The sequence below is a fragment of the Oryctolagus cuniculus genome, chromosome 7 (genome assembly GCF_964237555.1).
Source record: "Oryctolagus cuniculus chromosome 7, mOryCun1.1, whole genome shotgun sequence".
NCBI classification, from domain to species: domain Eukaryota; kingdom Metazoa; phylum Chordata; class Mammalia; order Lagomorpha; family Leporidae; genus Oryctolagus; species Oryctolagus cuniculus.
In genome coordinates this window covers 158,833,051-158,853,930 of record NC_091438.1, presented here as the reverse complement: position 1 = coordinate 158,853,930, position 20,880 = coordinate 158,833,051, and the positions used below count along the sequence as shown (strand labels likewise).

At 60.5% G+C, this 20,880-nt stretch overlaps 1 protein-coding gene across 1 annotated transcript; it reads right to left on the bottom strand.

Annotated features, from left to right (window-relative positions):
* Nucleotides 1-720: 720 nt before the first annotated feature.
* On the bottom strand, nt 721-20,278 carry GPR157 (G protein-coupled receptor 157). The gene is made up of 4 exons (XM_002716142.5): nt 19,740-20,278; nt 7,203-7,416; nt 4,168-4,365; nt 721-3,816 (listed from the first exon to the last, which is right to left on the bottom strand). Exons 1-4 carry the CDS (start codon nt 20,120-20,122, stop codon nt 3,604-3,606), a joined length of 1,008 nt encoding a protein of 335 aa, XP_002716188.3. The 5' UTR covers nt 20,123-20,278; the 3' UTR covers nt 721-3,603.
* Between the last annotated feature and the right edge of the window lie 602 nt (nt 20,279-20,880).

The following is a 20,880-nucleotide window of genomic DNA, read 5'->3' as shown; positions in this document are numbered from 1 at the left end:
ACTCTGCCTGTCAAAAATTAAAAAAAAAAAAAGAAAACAATCTGGAAGGTGGAAAAACAAAGTTTGGGAGCTCTGGGAAGCAAAGTGCCCGAGATCCCGAAGCAGTTAAAGACCACGTGCAGGAGCAGGCACGGGATGTGGGGATGGTGAGAGCAGGCACGGGCTGGCGTGCACTTGCCCAGGCTCCACGTCACAGCGCACGGAGCCTGGTCCCGCTCCAGCTCCTCGCTAATGCAGACCCTGGAGGCAGCAGCGGCGCCCGTGGCTGGGTCCCTGCCACCCACGTGGGAGACACAAATGGAGCTCCGGCTCCCAGCTTTGGCCCCAGCCTCACCCTTGCCTTTGTGAGCACTTGGAGTGGACAAGCGGTTGAGAGCTCTGAGAAACAGAGACGTGGGCAGGCCTGCCAGCCCCAGGGCCAGGCTGCTGCTTCAGGGCGGAGCTGCTGTGCGGGTCACTGTGTTCCGGACACCACAGTGCAGGGAACGGCCATGGAGATGGAGCATCTCTCTGTGGACAGAGCCCGGGAATGTGCATTCCAGCCCCCCCCCCTCCCATGCTCTTCTCCGGGCACACCCGGGGGAAGTCGGCTCCGCCTGGGGGCGGTCGCACCAGCTCTGTGCAAGGCTCTGGAGCCGCAGCCACGGCTCAGGTCAGCCTGAGCCTCCTCGCCCACTCCTCCCCACCACACCAGCAGGCCATCAGTTCACAACACACACGTGGAAGGAAAAAAATAATTTAATTTAACATCAGTGCCTACGCAGCCCACTGGGCGGACAGCCAGGGTTCCCCACAGATCTGCAGGCACAGAAGCCGCGGTGGCGGGTTTGTAAACACAGGTTTTCCTGGGACATACATGGAGCTGTCTGCACCTTCAGCCTGGGCCAGAGGATCTTTATTTGAACACAAAATGATTGAAACGAATTTTTCAAAACCCTCGGAAGTGGGAGGAGGCAAAGTGGCTGGTGAGCCTGATCTGAGGCCGGGGTTCAGACTGTGCAGAGCAGAGAGCCCTGGGGCTGAGAGGGGTCAGGGCTGGGGAGCACCTGCCAGGCTGAGGTCGCTGCTCGGCGGGCAAGGGATGCAGCCAATGACCACTAACGGCTGGGCGCCACCGGGCGGAGCACCACCCAGGGAGCTGAGCCCCTGCCCGCCTGGGAAATGGGCTTCCACATGACCTCTCTCCCTCCCTCTTGGCCACCCCGAGACAAGCGGCAGCTGCAGGCCCAGCCTGAGGCACTAGGACAAGCACCCCCCCCATCCCAACAGGCTCACCGCCCTGCAGGGGAGCCCACAGGCTGGGCAGCAGCGCAAGCCGGGAACACTCCAGCTGTGGCTTTTTTGAGGTTTTTGGCCAGGGGCATCAAACCAGCAGAGAGAATTTGAGTGAGCCTCGGGCCCCTGGAGCTGGTGTTTTCTGAGAGCCAAAGGGAAACCGGCCTCCGCCTGCAGCCACACCGCTGCATGCGCAGGCGCCCCCTGCTGGGCATGGCTAGTCTAACACCTGCGTTAGAATCCGATTTTTTTTTTTTCATCTATTTGAAAGGCAAAGGAGAGAGGAAAGAAGGAGACAGTGAGAGAGAGAGAGAGAGAGAGAGAGAGAGAGAGAGAGAAAATCTTCCATCTACTGGTTCACTCCCCAGATGCCTGCAACAGCCAGGATCTCCCATGTGGGTGCAGGATCTCCCATGTGGGTGCAGGGGTCCTAGCACTTGAGCCATCCTCTGTTGCTTCCCGGGGTGCACATTAGTAGGGAACTGGATGGGAAGCAGAGTGGCCAGGACTCGAACTCAGGATGCAGGCACCCCAAGCAGTAGCTTAACCTGTGGGGCCACAACACCCCCCCCCCCCGCCCTGCCCGGGATCATCTTCTTTCAAGGCAAACTCCTGATTGTCTGCGCCATTCTAGAAGCGCCACTGAGGGTATTCCCCAGTTCTGTGGCCAGGAAGTTGCTGGCACAGAGACCCACGCCTGCTGCTGTGAGTAGACGGCCCCACAGCCGAGCAGCCCAGAGCATTCTTTGAGTCCCAAGGGGACGTTCGCTACCTGCTGACTTCCAGAAAGAAATCTGTTTTCAAAAGAAACCACACCCGAGTGTCCCGGACTCAGTCCTCTACGTCACTGTTCCTGGGCCGGGCACCGTGGTGCAGCGGGGTAAGCCGCTCTGGGGACACCCCCCCCCCCCGCATGAGTGCTCCCTGCTGATGCGCCTGGGAGGTGGCGGGTTGTGGCCCGCATACTTGGGCCCCTGTCACCCACATGGAAGACCCGGATGGAGTTCCTGGCTCCTGGCTGCAGCCTGGCCCAGCCCCAGCTTCTGCAAGCATCTGGGGTGTGAACCAGTAGATGGGCGATCTCTCTGTCATTCTGCCTTTCAAATAAAGTAATTAAGTTAAAAAATAAATAACTATACCTTCTCCTCATACAGATTCTATTCTTGAGAGAACAACAGGAATTGAGAGCATCGCCTGATTTTGTCTTTAATCCAGAACCTTCAGATGAGGCTCAGGAAGTCACTTCCATTGTGCGGCTCAGGTGCGACCAGGTGTCAGATGCACCTGCCTGCGCCCGGCCTCCTGAGGGCCCATACACTTCCCTTTCTGAGCCCACAGCTTCTAGACTTAACAGAGGGATTCTCTTCTGAGATAAGAGGAGAGTGTTAGGTGGGAGAGCCGGAGAGAATGTACGGATGCCTAGTTTGAGTCCTTGTTATAAATGTAAATAATTACCCCAGGATCCCTGTCGCCACCGAAGACGCTAAATCCTAACACCTTCACCTTCAGAGAGGAGCCCGTGTGTGGGTCACTCACTGCCTCTCTGCTCCCCTGTCCCCCCCCCCACATAAACTAGCAGGTGCATTAAGGCAGATTCCCTCCCCACTCACCCCAGTTTAGTCTTCCTCAAAACAGGCAGACCTGGGGAGAGAGGGAGGGCCGGGGTGGGCGTCCCCACGGCTTCCCTGAGATTCCTCTTCCTGCCCCCGGGCCCAGCCCCTGCACTCAGGAGGGAGGCTGTATCGTGAGTGACAGTGCCTGGCGGAGGCAGGAGTCTGGGTTCTGGCCTGAGCTGGGGCCCAAACACGGTCTACTTCCGGGGCTGGTCGCCCACACGCGGGGAGTCCAGGAGGCCCTGAGACTGCGGTGGGCAGCTGTGCTGGGCTGTGCTCACTCACGGCGCTCACTGCACAACCTGCAGCCTGTGACTGGCTCCCCTGCTACCCCGGGGGGTTGTGCAGGGGCTCCGCAGGATGGGGGCACGGGTGCGGCTCCCCCGCTTTGTAAACAGCACCGTGGGGCCTCAGGACCCCCAGGCCCGCGGGCTCACAAGCCTGCCGGGGGTCACATCCTATCGGCTGCCCTGAGTCCCACGCCAGCTTCAGGCGAGCAGCCAGGTGTGGGTGGGACTAGCCGACGGAGGTCTGGAGGTAGAAGCTGAGCTGGCAGCTGTCCCGCCGCCAGGGGGCGCGAGTCTCACCGGTGGGGGCTCCGGGCGCAGCAGGCACCTGCCCCCGCTTCCTGCAGCGGGCAGAGGCGGGCAGAGGCGCGCAGAACCGCGGTCCCCGGAGAGGCGGCATCTGTGCACATCCCAGCGAGGGCACAAGCTCAGGTGCTGGGGAGTTCCCCCGCGGTCCGTCTGGGTGGCTGGGGGTCTCCCGTCTTGGAGAGTGCGGGAGCCCCAGGAGTGCTGGCTGGGGTCTCGGCCGTCGGCTGGGGACAGCAGCAGCAGCAGAGCGCGAAGAGCCGCGTGCGGATGGCGCGGGTGCACAGCACAAACATGATGCAGTTGGCGCCTCCCTGGAAGGTGTTCCCGATCCCCTGCGGGAAGGAGAGGAGAGGCTGGAGCCAGCCGCCCCCCGCCTGGGAGCTGGGAGCTGAGGCAGGCCCCACGGCCTCTCTGCCCACCCCCCGGGGCTGGTCTGGGAGGAGCTTGGCCACAGGGGCTGGCCCAGACCTCTGTCCAGGTCTTCTGGGTTGAGAAGGACCCAGGATCAGTCAACTCTGTGACAGCCACTACACCTCCAGGCTCCCGAAGTGCATGAGAACCACACCCGCCCTCCCTGCTCCGCTCAGCCAGGCTGGCTGGGGCTGACAGGGGCCCGCGGTGTGTGAGCGTGGGCGTGAGGTCGTGGGAGGAGGGGCAGGCTGGGCTGTGGGACGCGGACTTACGTGCAGAACGACCAGCACCGGCATGCGCACGGCCGGGGAGCCGCACAGGGTCAGCACGAAGCGCACGGTGCTCCAGATCCGCAGGCAGATGAAGATGAGCGGGATGAGCACCAGCTTGGTGTCGGCCACCGAGGCGGAGCGGCGCTGCAGCTGGTGGGCCTCGCACAGGATGGGCCGGTACTCGGAGAGGGCGGCGCGCTGCGCGGGACAGGGCGGGACGTGAGCCCAGCGCCCTCCGCCGCGCCCGCCCCTGCCTTCCCCTAGCCCGGGCCACGGCCCACACCACGCGTCCCGCAGGCTGTCTTGGGGCTGTCTGAAACGGCTCACTCATGCCTCCCCGCCAACGGACACCCAGCCCTCCCAGCCCGAGGAGGGCCCACCAGCCGCGGCTGCTCAGCAGACCCGGGATCGGGACACCTCTGCCCACTGCCAGCCACACCCGGCCCAGGCACTGTCTCCATCTCTCCGGACAGACACCTTCCCTCTCCCTCCCCGCTTCCCTCCTCCGTTCTGTCCGTTCTAATCCCCTGAGCCCTGGCAGGGGCCTTGGCGGCCAGAGTAGATTAGCCACATCCTGCACCCAAAGCCCCTTGGGGGCCCCATTTCAATGTCCCCTGTGACCTTCCACCAGGGGCAACGCTGGCTTCGTTCTGACCTCACTCCCACCACTTTCCCCAGTGCCTTCTGTCCCTGGTGGGCCCGGCACCCCCCACCCGGCGCCATCACAGCAGCTGTCCCTGCCCTGGGAATGCCCTTCCTCACCCGGCTCACTCTCACCCCGGCAAGTCTCTGCTCTAAAGTCAGCTCGGGGTGAGGTCTGGTGAACCCCTCGCAGGGCGCAGGCGCCGCCCGCACCGTCCCAGCCCCGCTGCGTCTTACTTCGTGTCTGCTTTCCTTAGCGGCTGTTCTTGAAAGATTGGTTTATTTATTTACTTATTTGAAAGGCAGAGTGACAGAGAGGGAGAGAGTGGGGGTGGGGAGGAAGAGAGAGCTTCATCTCCTCGTTCACTCCCCAAATGGCTGAACAGCGAGGCCGAGCATGGCCGAAGCCAGGAGCCTGGAGCTCCGTCCCGGTCTCCCACGTGGGAGGCAGGGCCCGTGCACTTGAGCCGTCCCGGTCTCCCACGTGGGAGGCAGGGCCCGTGCACTTGAGCCGTCTCCTGCTGCCTTTCGGGACACATCAGCAGGGAGCTGGGTGGGACATGGAGCAGCTGGGCCTCTACCTCACCAGTGGTGGCTTAACCCTCTGTGCCACGATGCTGGCCCCGCCTCACGCTTGACCCTCGGCTGTCACTCAGCCCCTCCCTCATGCTCCTGGCTCGTGCTGGCCCTCCCCCTCCAGAATGCAGCCCCCCAGGACCCAGGTCTGCTTGGTCCCCAGTGGGCCTGCGCCACAGGAAGGGCAGTGAGGAAAGGGGAGCTCACACCATCCCTGGCGTCCTTGTTCCCGGGGAAAGACAGATAAAAAAAACTCATAATGAAGACGCGTATTTGAGCCTCGGCCAGCGTCTGGGACACTGAAGGCCCGGGGGGGGGGGGGCCTGGTGTCCAGCAGCGCCTGTGTCCTGGAGAGCCGCCGGCCTGGGCGTCTCTGCACACCTGAACCTCTGAGTGCACCTGCACGGAGCACCTGCCTCCCTCCCCTCCTGCAGCCTCCAGTGGCAGCCCGGGAGACTGGACACCCCGCCCACCTGCCTGGGAGCCCCGCCCACCTGCCTGGGAGCCCCGCCCACCTGCCTGGGAGCTCCAGAGGTGGTGTGGGCTGGGGGGGGAGGGGGAGCTGGGCTGCCCCTCCCTAGCACAAAGCGTGCTCCTGGCATTTTATTTTTAGCTCTGTTCCCACCCAAAGGCAGGAGGAGCCTGCACACCCACACCTCCTTGCCCACGGTTCTTTGCTGTTTTCTGAAAACACCTGCCCAACTGTAGAAGAGGATCCACAGTCACGTGCAGGGTTCAGCCTTGCAGGCATGGACCCTCCACCACCTACACACACACACGCACACGCACACGCACACGCACGTACACACAGGGCAACTCCTGAGGGCAGAGCCTGTCGGAGCTCCTGAGAGCCTTCAGCGGGGAACCCAGAACCTTCCAGGGCAGTGGAAAAGGCGGGAGGTGAGACGGGCACTCGCGACTCGGCTGGAGACTGACTACAAGGCCTCAAAGAGGATTCAGCCCGGCTGGCCAGCCCCTGCCAGGTGCAGCCAGGGCTCCCCTGAGCCAGCCTGGGCTGCAGGGCAGGGGAGGCTCAGGTAGACTCACACGGAGAAGCAGAAGGCTGGGCCTGGAACACAGGGGAGACAGGTGTGCTTAGGGGCCCTCGGGCAGAGACGCCCCACAGACGGGCACACAAGGGGCCGCCCCAGCCTGCAGCATGGCTGAGTCTGCATTCACAGCGATCCCTCCGGATCCCTCTCACTTCCCTCCCCTGGCCACATTCACCTCCCACCAGGGCAGCTGGGGGCGGGACCCTGAGCCACACAGCGCCTTCCCGCCAGCCAGCAGCCGCTCAGCAGAACTGCGTGCCGGTGGCCGGTGGCCGAGGGCAGGCTCTCCTGGCCGGGAGGAAGCCCCTGCTTGCACACCGAGTGGGTCTGTGCTGCGAGTGGCACCACGTAAGTTATGTCTAAAGGGAGGAAACGGAACGACTGGCCCACGTTGTGGGAGCAGAGCCACTCTCCTTTCTGGCCGGCCCAGCCCGTCGACGTCTGAATTCCTGGAAAGCCTACCCCCGAGGGCGCAATCCTGATCACCAGGGATGGGCCGGGTGAGTCCTTTGCATCACGGATTACGAAATCCGGGTCCACTTCCGCTTTGGATGCAGCCTCGCGTTTTCTGAGTTCCCCAAGTGTCCACGCGGGGGCAGTGCAGCGCCACGGCCGAGAGCACCGTGCTGGCTCTGGGCTCTGACCCCACCCGAGAAGGAACAGCAGAGCAGGGAGCTGGCCACCCGGTGGACCCCAGGGTGCGGATGCATGGCCCCCGGGCCTGTCACTGGTCCCGCCCCCAGACGCCACCCGCCTGGCACCTACCGCTCTGTTGATGTGCTTCCTGACCAGGAGGTACAGCACGGGCAGCGTGACGTAGGCCAGCATCTCCCACAGCTTCCCGGTCAGCAGCATCCACAGCACGTGGTCCTCAGCTTCCAGGTCGATCCAGCACCAGCCCACGGACACGTCGGAGGCGTCGTAGCCGATCTTCTTCAGAGTGACGGCCGCTACGGTGATGGCCAGCGGAACCCCCCAGCTGCGGAAGAGCAAGAAGAGGCAGGCACCCAGGTCAGGCTGGCGCTCCTAGCAGCGCGGGCACGGGGTGCTCTGGGGAAGGCAGACGGTGCTCCCCAAGGATCTGACTGTCCTAGAAACACAGGAAGGGCAGGTGTTGCCCGAAGCCGGCTGCTAACGCACAGCTCCCAAGATCCTTGGAGACGGGTGCTGGAATGTGCATGGTGAGGGCTGGATCTGGCCTCCAGCTCCTTCCCCACCCAGAGGGGCCTGGGCACTGGTGTCTGTCCAATCACACACACGCCAACGGTTGCTCCTCCCCCCGCCCCCCGCCCCAGGCCAGCTCTTGGGCTTGCCTGGGGGAGCTCCAGCACCCCTCACACCTGCAGGGTCTGGAGGGGGACCTGTGGGCAGGTGCAGCCATCTGCCTGGGGATGCCCTGCTGTGCCCGGCGGGAGCGTGGCCCGACCAGGGGCAGGCGTGCCCTCGGACGCATAGAGCTCGGGCAGCGCTGGGCTCAGCTTTCTGGAGTCCACCTCCCCAGCAACACAACGGTGAGCAGGTCCAAGCCCCACAGGCCCCTCCCCCAGGGTCCCTGCCCTATCTCCCCCTTACAAGGTAGCTTGAATGGGTTCAGGAGGACCCCGAGAGCTATGTGGGCTCCTGAGGTGGGCAGCACCATGGGCAGTGCGGAGCTCAGATTCTGACCAAGCGAGTCATTTAGCTCCGACAGGCTGGTGTTTTTGGTAAAGCGGGGCTGGGGACAGCGCCTGCAGCAGGGCCAGGCCTGGGCCGCCGTGGAAATACACGAACAAGCACGGGTATGGGCCACTGGCTGCTGTCACCACTGCTGTGAGAGCTGCGTCTTGTTGTCCAGGATTTGGGTCTGGGGTGCAGGTGTTGCGCAAGGCTCAGGTGGCTTCTGCCCACAGGAACAGGACAGCAGTGCGCAGGTCCTGGGTCAGGGGCCTGGGGAACACAGTGGCAGGTGAACAGGACAAGGCTGTCAGCATCACCTGGAACATTTTTAGGTTCAGAAACATATATTTTGAGGGCTCTGGGTCAGGACTGAAAGGAAGTCATGGGTCAACCATGAGGTCAAAGTTCCATGAGCGGTTCGAGTCCCGGCTGCTCCACTTCTAATCCAGCTCTCCGCTGTGGCCTGGGGAAGCAGCAGCAGATGGTCCAAGTCCTTGGGCCCCTGCACCCACGTGGGAGACCCAGAAGAAGCTCCTGGCTCCTGGCTTCGGATCAGCCCAGTGCCGGCTGTTGCAGCCACTTGGGGAGTGAACCAGCGGATGGAAGACCTCTCTCTCTCTCTCTCTCTGCCTCTTCGTTACTCTGCCTTTCAAATAATGATGATGATAAAGTTCCACGTGAATCAGCTGCTGACAGCAGGCTGGGAGAGGTCAGAGCTTCGGCAAGGCCCTCCCAAACTCCACGGGGCCAGCAGGGGGAAGGGCAGGATGAGGATGCAAGAGAGAAAGCGAAGGCCTGGGTGCAGGGAGCCTTCAAAGAGGGGGTGCCCTGGTCCCCTCACTGGGCTCCATGGGGACACGCAGGAGCACCAAGGATGCCGTCACCACTGTCCTCAGTGTCCCCCGCCCCACGAAGTCCCAAAGCACAGGGGAACAGAAGGACCACCAAAGTCAAAGCTCACGAGAAAGGCACCAGGTCTACCAGGAGCTTGTCCTGGTAATGTTTGTTATTTACCTGTTTTATTTGAAAGGCAGACAGGGTGGAGAGAGCCCTTCCATCCCCTGCTTCACTCCCCAAATGCCCTCAGCAGCCAGGCCTGGCCCAGGCGGAAGCCAGGAGCCAGAAGCTTCCTCTGGGTCTCCCACATGGGCGGCAGGAGCCCAGGCCCTTGAGCCGTGCTCTGCTGCTTCCCAGGCACGTGTGCAGGGAGCTGGGGCGGGAAGCAGGCACCCCGACTTCCCCACTGGCCCACACGCCCGCCCTGGGCTGGAACATTGTGAGCACTTGTTCTGTGCAGAGCTGTTTGTCTGGTTAGCATGTCGGTGCCACCCTGGGTCTCTGTAAGAAAGACGTGTCACTGTAGAACTCCCAACACCCGGGACATCAAGACTTCGTAAGTCACACTCTGCACTCCGAGGGACAAAGGGCTTGAAGCCCCAGCATCGGAAACAGCACCTGGCACCGGTGACGCGTGGCGGATGGTTGAACGGAGTCTCAGCCGTTGCCGGCATCCTCGGGAACAGCAAGGACACTGCAGAGGAGGGGACGAGATTCTCGGGGAGCTGAGTGCTGACCCTCGCTTGATGCTCGCAGGACTCCTCTATGGGAGTCTGGGCGGGGACAGCCCTGTGTGTAGGGACAGTCACCCTGAAGGCCAGACACAGGGAGAGTGGCGGGCGCCCATGCTGGCTCCCAGCTCCGGCTCCCAGCTCCTCTCGGGGAGGGGCTCAGGTGGGAGTCCTGCCCCCAACGTGCATCCCCGTGGGCCTTTCCAGAAAAACCCGGGGCCCACAGAGCCACAGGCCCACACCCTCCAGTTTGGGGTTTATATGCCAGTGCTACCCAGTGATACATCTCCACGGCATTGCGAGGGTGTGCCTGGAGCTGAGCGGGTGTTGGGAAACAGCCAGCGAGGAGAGCGACTAGGGAGAGGGTTTTCAAAGGGTCAAGGGCGTGGGCGTGATCGCTCTGGTTGTGTGAACTTGAGCAGAGATTACAGCAGCCACGCTGGGCGCAGAACCTGCTCCGGGAGGTGTTTCAGTGGGAGGTGCTCGGAGGGAGTATCCCGGAGTCTGTGAGAGTGGAGTAGGAGGAGAGAGCAGGCTGGGCTGGACCGGTCAGCAGTGGGCAGGCAGCGGGAGCAGGCATGGCTTCATAACCAGCTCTTAGGAGTGCAGACCATGGCTCAAGGACTTGGGGCCCTGCCACCAGCTTGGGAGACCTGGATTGAGCTCCAGGCTCCTGGCTTCGGCCTGCCCAGCCCTGGCTGTCATGGGCAGTCGGGGAGTGAACCAGGGCTGTGTCTGAAATGAAATAATTTTTAAAAAGTTAAAGGTGTTCTAAATCTCACCGATGCCAATGATAAGAAAGCAGACAATGCTCCTTACTGCCAATCCCACCTCGGCGCCGGACCCTCACCAATGTTTTTGTCGGTCTTTTGGCCCAACCTGGGTACCCACAGCCCACCTCGGCATGTGCTCTGCCCAGGAGAGCATCATGGGAAGTTAGCTGGTGCTTTCAGTTTTCTTAATGCAGTGAGAAGGAAGTAAGAAAGCGCCGAGCCCGGCTGGCCGGTCACCGCCTGGTGGCACCGCGACTTCTCTGCATGGGGTAGAAGCCGTTCCCACCTCTTCCGCAGCTGCCCCTGGGCTCCTGGCTTCCTCCTTGGCTCTGCAGGGTGCCTGTCTGTGCCACTAACATTTTCTCTATCACTTTCCTAACTCCAGATCAGCAAATCCTAGCCAAGGCCTACTTTCTTCAAATAAAGTTTTATTACAGCACGCCCAGCCCTGTTCATGTACATATCAGGTGAGGTGAGACGTCAGAACCCAGAGGGCACTGACCTTGACCGCGGGGCTGAAAATACTCTCAGATGCTTTATGGGAGAGGCTGGGTGGCCACTGCTCTGCACAACCAACAAAGCAATGATCTGCAATTTAATTTTTTTTTTTTTTTTTGACAGGCAGAGTGGACAGTGAGAGAGAGAGACAGAGAGAAAGGTCTTCCTTTGCCGTTGGTTCACCCTCCAATGGCCGCCGCGGCCGGCGCGCTGCGGCCGGCGCACCGCGCTGATCCGATGGCAGGAGCCAGGAGCCAGGTGCTTTTCCTGGTCTCCCATGGGGTGCAGGGCCCAAGCACCTGGGCCATCCTCCACTGCACTCCCTGGCCACAGCAGAGGGCTGGCCTGGAAGAGGGGCAACCGGGACAGAATCCGGCGCCCCGACCGGGACTAGAACCCGGTGTGCCGGCGCCACTAGGCGGAGGATTAGCCTATTGAGCCGCGGCGCCGGCCTGCAATTTAATTTTTAAAAAGATTTACTTATTTATTTTATTTGAAAGACAGAGTGATATGAGAGAGAGAGAGAGAGAGAGAGAGAGATCTTCCATCTGCTGATTCACTCCCCAAATGACCTTAAGGGCTGGAGCCGGACCAGGCAGGAACCCAGAACTCCACTGGGGTCTCCCGCGTGGGTGGCAGGGGCTCAGGTACTTGGGATCCTCAGCTTCCCTCCCGGACACATTAGCAGGGAGCTGGCTGGGAAGTGGAGCAGCCAAACTTGAACCAGTGAACCATGGGATGCCGGTAACGCAGGTGGCGGCTGAACCGGGGCACCACAGCGTCGGCTGCTGTGATTTGATTTTTAAATACTGGCTGCGTCTAACAATCAGCTCCCAGAATTCCCTACAATTAGACCTCTAGAGCGTGACTTTAGGACGCCACCGGGCAGAGGGCCAAAAGGGGGACTTTTGGAGGTGCCCCTGGTTCTTGAAACATAGGGCGAGGACAGAGTCTGTTTTTGGGACTCTCAGAGGAAGCTGAGCTGTCTCTGGCCAGGGCGCAGCCTGAGCTGCAGGGGGCTGAATCCTGCAGGTGCTCCGCTCACAGGTGCAGTGGAATTCCTGTTTCTGCACCTCCAGTTCTCCAAAGCCCAAACAGGCCCGATGTAGCCTAGTAGCAGTGCACGTGGAGAGGCCCAAGGGTGGGGCTGATCACTGCCTGGAAACGGCTGGGGCCCAAGGGGTCTCCCTGACACCCACATGTGGGTGGCCCAGAACAGCCAGGGGGCTGCCAGCCTGTGTGTGTGAACCCCTGCTGCCCACACGCTAAACCAAGACTGGCAAGTCGGCGCCCCAGCCTGTCACCTGGGGAGCAGGTGGGGAGATGCTAGGCCTTAAGCTATCCACGAATATTTTACAAATGTTGAAGAGGCCCCAGCAGGGATTAGCTAGCTAGCAGAGGGACAGCAGGGAGCACTGCTCATCCCCAGACCCCAGACTGGGTGTGACCATGTTGGGGGGGGGGGTGCCAGGACAGGTGCTGGAAGAGGGCCCTGGCCCCCAAGGCCCTTGCTTTCCAGACTTGGGGTCTGCCTAGACAGGATGCCTAGAATCTGCACACAGAGCGGGGTTCTGACAGCTCCTGCCGGACGGATGTGCTGGCCCCAGCTCTGAGCTGTGTGCTTGGGAACTGAGGTCAGCCGCTGTGGCCACGTCTGCCCCAGGAGGCAGCTATGGGCTGAGTTATGTCTCCCCGGCACTCCTCTGTTGAAGTCCTGATGCTCCCAACCTCAGAAGGAGCCTGGGTGTCAGACAGGCTCTTTCAAGGGGTGATTCAATTAAGATGAGGTCAAGAGAGGGAGCCTTAACCCAGGGTGCCTGCATCTGTACACGGAAAAAGGCAAGGAGGTTGGGGCACAGACCCACTCGGAGCGGAGCAAGCCTGGGAGCCAGCCCTCAGGAGAACCAGCCCCGCCCACACCTCCCGCTCGGACTTTCAACCCCCAGAACCACGGGGCAATCAGCCCACATTGCGCAAGCGCCAGCAGTCAGCGCCAGCGGGGCTACTTTGTCATGGCAGCTGTTCCTGCACCTCTGCAGGAGGCACGTGCTTGGGGCGGGCGCCCTGTTCCCAGAGGTGAGAGAATGAATGGGAGACAAACACCACACCCAGACTGGGCAGGGGCGGCGAGCACCAACATAAACCACGCACATCTGCCCCAAGCTTAGTGCCATTCCACATCCTTGTGGTGCTTTTTTCTTTTTAATGGTTTATTTATTTGAAAGGGAGGGAGGGAGGGAGGGAAGGAGAGGGAGAGAGAGAGAGAGAGAGAGAGAGAGAGAGAGAGAGAGAGAGAGATTGATTTTCCATCCACTGGTTCACTCCCCAGATGCCCCTACAACAGCCAGGGCTGAGCCAGGCTGAAGCCAGGAGTCCAGAACCCACTGAGCCATCCTTGCTGCCGCCCGGGTGCACATGAGCAGGAAGCTGGATGGCAAGGGGAGCAGGGACTGGAATCCAGGCGCTGCGGCTTGGGAAGCAGGTGTCCCGAGCGGTGACTTAGCTGCTGCACCCTCCCACTGCACCTGCGCATCTCCGGACACGGGCATCTGCTGGGAAAAAACAAAGCCTTCCCCTCCCCCTCCGCTGGGGCAGCGTAACTCAAAAATGCTTTGCGAGGACAACCCTGGTGCAACAATGTGTCCATTTATTTAATTTGGGGCAGCCAGGCTGGGGGAAGCCCAGCTGCAGGGGGTGAGGCCTGGCGATTGGCTGCCTGGAGGATTTTCTCCCCGAACAATGGACACTCATTGTCCAATGCATGGACCAGAGAGCTAGGACGTGGGAGAAGTGCAGGGAGTCGGCCACTGGCCAGGTCACCATGAGGTCACTCACTCGCAGTTTTGGCCACAGAAACCAGGGGAAGGGGGTAGTACTTTCAAATGCACATCACCCCACCCCCTGCCCCAGTGTCATCGACCGCGGCCTCGGCTCAGAAATGCTTCCCACGCACCTGGGCCTGTCCGTGCAGGGTGCAGGGACAGGCTCTGCTCTCGGCCCCTTGGTGCTGGTGCCTGGCCCCCGACATGAGCTTCCCAGTCACTCAGCAGTGGCCTCTGAACAGAAACCAGGTCAACTCATTCGCCAGGGGCGGGCACTGACTGCGGAGCCACTCTGTCTGTCTCTCACCCAGCCCGGTTTCTGCAGCTGTAACGGAATTCAGAGAGAAAGGTTTATTTGGCTCAGAGTTCTAGCCTGGAGTGAGGGTCATCCATGGCAGAGGGCAGACGAGCAGGTGCAGGAAGATGGAGACAGGCCGGGGGCCGCACCAGCAGTGCCCACTCCTGCAGTGCTGCCACTGACCCTTCAGGAAGCCGGTGTGCCCGTGGCCCAATCGCCTCTGAGTTCTGTTACAACGGCAGTGACACTTCAACATGAGGTGACATTCAAACCACAGCGGGGAGAAGGACCTGCAGGCAGCCCCGCGGTCAGCTCGTTCCAAATTATAGAACCTGGAAGCGTTCCCGCCAGGGCCTGGTTCCCCTTTTTGCTGCACTGGGACTTCCCACACCCCAGAACAGTTTTTACGGTGAACTTGGGGTGCCACAGACCCCAGGCAAGTGCCAGGGGCTAGGAGGGCACGTAGATGAACGATTCACTGTCACGGCCACTCGCACCTGAGTGGACGGCTGGAGACCTGCTCAGCCAGGACCCATACTTCCGGCCTGGCAAGCTGAGCCACCCCCACCGCCCACCACTGCCCTGGCTCTGGGAAACCGCGGACTAATGCCTGGCACCATGGGGGACCCAGTGGAGGTGGGGTGAATCCGCTCCTGCTGACCCTGTTCCAGCTTCACCCAGGGGCCTCCGCCATCGGGGGAGGACCTGCTGTGGGAAGGCAGGTCAGCAAGTCACCGTGTGGGAGGCCAGGGGATGGTTTCGGGCTTGGCTTAGGAAAGGAGTCCGGTCCCTCCCACAGGTGGGGCTGTGAACACGCGGCTGCAGGTGTATTTCCACACAGGATGAATAAAGGGCGGGGCGCCTGCCTGCCTTGACACTCAAGATGCGGTAGGAGGACTTGTTAAAGCAAGACTTTCCTATGAAGGCGAGTGTTTTCTCACACCTTTGAAAAGGCAGCTGGCGTGGGCTTTCAGCCTATCAGTTCAGACGCACGTGGCTCACGTCATCATCAGACCCGGCTTCACTTCCTGACTCCAGCTTCCTGCCTGTGCCGACCCGGGGAGGCAGCAGTGATGGCTCAAGTGACCTGGTTTCTGCCATTCATGTGGGAGACCCGGATTGAGCTCCGGGCTCTGGCCTGGTTCTGCCCCAGCCATTGCTGGGGGTGAAGAGTGAATCAGCAAAATGAGCATGTTCTCTCTTTTTCTCTCTTTCTCTCTCTCTCTTTCTCTCTCTCCCACCCCACACTCCAGCTTCCCAATAAATAAGTAAATAAAGATCTTTAAAAAAAAAAAAGGTGACAATAACAAACAAATTCACTTCCAAATACCATCAGGATGAACGGATGCTGAGCCCGGGGGCAGCGTGAGGGGCACGGGCACGTACAGAGCAGCCCGTGTCTCTTTTGAAGATCTTTATTAACCACAAACAACACGACAGCAACTCTGCAATGAAAGCACCTGGTGGGCCTCGGCCAAGCCGAGCCATCGCAGCCACCATCGCCGGGAAGGGACCAAGCCAGAGCCGCCCCGTGGGGTCACCTACAGGGCAACGAGAACCGGCTCTGCCGAAAGTGTAGAACCTGAGGAAGCACCAGACAGACCCAATCGAGGGGCACTCCACAGAGGAACAGGCCTGCACTCTTCAAAAACGTCGGCACCATCACACGCCAAGAAAGGTGGAAGAATGTTCCGGGTTGGCACCTGCGAGCTAAGTCAACACAGAAGCCAGCATCTCCCCTTGCTGTCAGGGCCACTGCTGGACAGTGGACAAAACCTTGAGGAAGTCCACCCACCAGGGAGCAGCAGGTGCTTGTGGTTTGGTGCGAGGCCGCGCGTCCCTTATGGAAACACACACTTTGATGGCCAGGGGTGGGTCGCCTGTTCTGAAACCCTGCTCTCAACACCGGAATTCGAGGGGATAAAGCTAGAGGGTGACACAGCAGTTTCTGGAGAGGCTGGCCAACTAGAAAGAGATGAGCAGCAAGTTTATATCTCAAATTTTAAAAACAGGGGCTGGCATTGTGGTACAGTGGGTTAAGCTGCTGCCTACAATGCCAGCATCCCATAGGAGCATAGTTCAAGTCCTGGCTTCTCCACTTCCAATCCAGCTCCCTGCTAATGTGCCTGGAAAGGCAGTGGAAGATGGCCCAAGTGCTTGGGCCCTGCCACCCACATGGGAGTCCTGGAAGGAGCTCCAGGCTCCTGGCTTTGGTCTGACCCAGCCCCAGCCATGTGGCCATATTAGAAGTGAACCAGCAGATGGACAATTCTCTCTCTCTCTCTCTCTCTCTCCCCCCTCCCCCAATGCTGCCTTTCAAGTAGATAACTAAATAAATAATTTTTTAACAGATTGTTAAGGCCAACAGACAAGAACAAATCATAGAAGGGCACTGACTGTAGGGGATTTAGAACCAGACTTAGCGCTGACAGCTTGTGTGGAAGGTGAGCTCTCTGCCCATCTCTGGGGCTCCTGGCTCCTGGCAAGCTCATGAATGCACAGTGCTTTGCAACCCGTCAGGAGCCACAGGCAACTCAGGAAACACACGAGGCTGCCGTCCACACCACCCTCCTTCTGTGAGGATTTTAAGATCTCTGTGAAGCGAACTGTGTGGTGGGATGGCCCGGGCCCACTGGCTTCGCAGGCGTTTCCCTGGGAACTTGTGCGTGGGCAGGATTCTCTCTAACCTCGTTTTCCCATGGCGGTCATTAGTTTTGGAGGTGGCATTTTCCACTTCACATTTATGCTATTTAGAAACCATGACTTGGGGCAGGTGTTGTGGTGCAGGTGTGGTAGGTTAAGCTGCTGCTTGGGACACGTGCATCCTGGATCAGAGGGCTGGTTCGAGTCCCAGCTACTCCACATCTGATCCAGCTCCTTGCTAACGCACCTGGGAGGCAGCCAATGATAGTTTAAATCTGTGATTTCCTGATACCTGTGTGGGAGACCCAGATGGAGTTCCTGACTCCTGGTTTTCACCTAGCCCAGTCTGGCAATTGCAGCTATTTGGGGAGTGAATTGGCAATTGGCACTGTCTGCGTCCTTCTCTCTGTCACCCTGCCTTTCAAATAAGTATATAAATAAATCTTTAAAAATAATTAAAAATATAACATAGAATTCTCCAATATTTAATTGCTGTGTCTTTTTTTTAAAAAAAGATTTATTTATATATTCAATAGAACGACAGAGAAAGAGAGAGACAGAGAGGCCTTCAATCTACTGGTTCACTCCCTAAATGGCCTCAACAGCCAGGGCTGGGCCAAGCTGAAGTCAGGAGCCCAGATTCCATCCGGGTCTCCATGTGGGTGGCAGGGAAGAAATCACTTTGTTCATTATCTGAGCTGTCCCAGGCACATTAGCAGGAAGCTGGATCAGAAGCAGAGTAGCTGGGACTTGAACCGGCGCTCTAATATGGATGCTATCGCAAATGACAGCTGAGCATGGCCACAACGCTGGCCCCTGCATAACGTTTCTATTATGAATGTCACAGGAGTTTTCTAGGACCACACAGGTAACAAAAGCAGAGAAAACTGAAAATCCTTATCACATCCTGGGTCACGGGTCTTCCCAGCACATCACTGGCTCTCCTACAGAGTGGCCCGCAGCCTACAGTTCTTGTATTGTTGGACTTTGAGGTTGCTTCCGAATTCCCACTGTGCCAACAGCGCCTCAGCAGACTCCTCTGTGTGTACAGAACTGTGTGCACTCTGGGTTCTCTCCTGAGACGGGGTCCTGGTAAAGAGGAACGGCTCCGGGGCGTGAATGTATACAAGGCTATTCCCACCCGGACTGCTCATAGTCCCGCAACAGAGCCCTAGCTTTACCAGCATTTTCGCAGTAAGATTCTGTGCCGTGGGCTGGTGCCGTAGCCTGGCAGGTAAAGCTGCCGTCTACGATGTTGGCATCCTATATGGGCAACCAGTTTGAGCCCCAGCTGCTCTGCTTCTGATCCAGCTCCCTGCTAATGCACCTGGGAAAGCGGCAGAGGGAGGTCCAAGTTCTTGGGCCCCTGCACCCATGTGGGAGACCCAGATGAAGCTCCTGGCTCCTGGCTTCCGCCTGGGCCAGGCCTGGCTGTTGTGGCCATTTGGGGAGTGAACCAGTAGATGGACGACATCTCTCTCTATCTTTCTCTGCCTCTGTCTCTCCCTCTCTGCCTTTCAAACAAATAAATAAATCTTTTTAAAAAATCTGTTTTTTTTTCTAATTTAATGAGGTAATGGAACCTTGTTGTTAGACTGTTCTGAGTATTAACACGGCTAAACTGTTTTCCACAAATCTTTATCCACTGCTTTTCCTGTTTTGTCTTACTGTGTCCTTTGTCTGTTTTTTAGGATATTTGTAGTTTTTTTTTAATCAGTTCCTAAAAGCTCCGCACAGAGCAGAAATAGCAACCTTTTGTGCAGTCATCATTTAATATACTTTCTAAGACTGGAAGGTGTGAAGAAAACTGATGTTCAGTAGCCTGAAATAGCTAGGGGGGGAAAAAAGGTGGCGGACCGTGTAGTCTATGCCTGCAGACCAGACCGCTCACATCAGGACGACGGAGACAGAGACAGAGACGTACACTGCAGACGCCTCAGGAGGGCCGTGGGCAGCTCCGGCTGGAGGATGCCGGGCAGCGTGTGCACCGGGGAGACCCACGTGCTGCCGAACCCTGCCAGACTCCCTGGCAGCCGGGACGCGGTGATGGTCTCTCCTAAGAAGCGGGTGGATCACAGTCCACAGACGTGGTGGACACTTGGCTGCTTTTCCATGGCCAGCAGTGGCCACAGAGGCGTCCCTGGAAGGAACTCTTGGCCAGCATCACAGGGTCCCTAACTCCGCACTCTGGCTCGCTAGGAAATCCCTCCTTCTTGTAGGAGCCGCCCCGACTCTGTTCATTATTTTAAATTGTGTCCAACATTTTTGGGAAACAGAAGAGATTTCTTGCAAAGAAAGGTCCAGTCCTGGCTCCTGCTCAGAGGCTAGAGCACCCTGGTCTGACCCGACGGCAGGTGGGTGGGATGCTGGGCAGGGAGCGGGCATGGCAGCCCCTCTTCCCAGGGTCCCCACAGCACCTGGGACCCGAACAGCCGAGAAGCAGGTCACTCCATTTCTCAGGGACCTGCTGGGCTCCAACCAGCAGCCACCAGAGCCAGGGGTCAGGTGACTCTCCCCAGCTCGCTGCCCCAGCGTGTGACACCAGGTGACCTGTCGCTACAAAGTGCTGACCATGCGGGCGAGTTTTTAATAGAAAGGGCCTCTCCTTGGGGCAGCGTTTGGTGCCCTCGCCTGCAGGAGGGAGAGGAAAGCGACCCCTGCCCTGGGCTGGGCGCAGCGCGCGGGAAGATTGCAAACCCCGAAATCACACAGCAGGAGCCCCCTGCCTCCCTGACCCCCTCCCCCGAGCCGCCCCCTGCCGCACTCTACAAGGTCAAGTCCACCTAAGGCAGAAATACACAAACACCTCAGAAAAGGCGGCGGCGGTGCCACACCCCGCGCGTTGCCCGGACTCCAGCAGCAGAGAGGCCGGGGCCGCACGAGGCGGGTGCCCACCGGCACGCCGCCCCCCGACCCGGCTCCGGGGGCGAGCTCCGCGCCCAGGGGCCAGCCTCGCCCGCGAGGCACGGGCTGGACCTCCGCCAGGCGGGGTGGGCCTGGGCGGGCGCTGGGGGTCGACGGAAAGCCGCGCCGCCGCCACCCACCTGACGACGTGGAAGGCCCAGAGCAGGCGGTCGGGCTGGGGCGCGTGCGCGCCGTGCACGATGCTCAGGTACAGGTAGAGCGCGACGGCCACGGTCCAGAAGAAGGAGCTGGTGTTGGCGAAGGTGGAGAGCGCGCCCTGCAGCACGCAGTCCCACGACGGGCCCGCGAAGTCCTGCAGCACCCCGTAGAAGTAGGAGGCGGCCGACAGGAGGTCCGCCAGCGACAGGAAGAGCAGCAGGCGCCGCGCGCGGCTGCGCAGGTCCGGCCACAGTGCGTGCGTGGCCACCAGCAGGCCCGAGCCGAGCGCGGAGAGCGCGCACGACAGCAGCACCACTGCGCGCTCCGACGGCACCAGCACGGTGGGCGGCGCGGGCGGCGGCATGGTCGGCGGGGCGGGGGCCAGGGTCGCCGAGCCGACGAGCCGGGCAGCCGCCGGCGTCTGGGCACCGAGGCGCCCGCGGGCAGCGTCCCGGCACCCGCCCCGCCCGCGTCCCGGCCCCGCCCGGCAGGACAGAGCCCCGGCGCCTCGGCCTGAGCCCCACCCCGGACCACGCCCCGGACTGCCGAGCCCCGCCCCGGACCACGCCCCCGGACCGCCGAGCACCCCCCGGACCGCCGAGCCCCGCTTCGGACCACGCCCCCCGGACCGTCGAGCCCTGCCCATGACCACGCCCAGGTCTATGCCCCGCTCACGCCCCGCCCTCTGCCCTCGGCCGCCGGCGGGGCCCAGCATCCCGCACGCCGCTGCGCTCGCCAGGTGGCCGGGACAGCCTGCGCCCCGGGGGCGGGGGGGCCTGGCTTTTTCCTTCCCTCCCTCCAGCTGGCGGGCCGGCTGTGGGCTTTGGGGGCGGGTCTGGAGACAGCTGTGTGGGCGATGCTCGTAGCTAATTAGGTGTGGATTTTTAAGGAGGAAACATCTATTCCCAATGCAAAGGTTCTCTTGCTCGTTTACAAATCTGAGACGTCTCAGTGCAGTGTAACTCGCACGCCGAGCATCGGACCTTGTCGATGGGGCGGTTCCGTGGGTGCGAGTTAATGCCGCCTGATTCCACGCTGGCGCCGCCCTGGGGGAGCCCCGGCCCCACGCGGCCACCCCCGGCCCCCCACAGCCCCGGCCACCGGACTCCCTGCGCGCGGCAC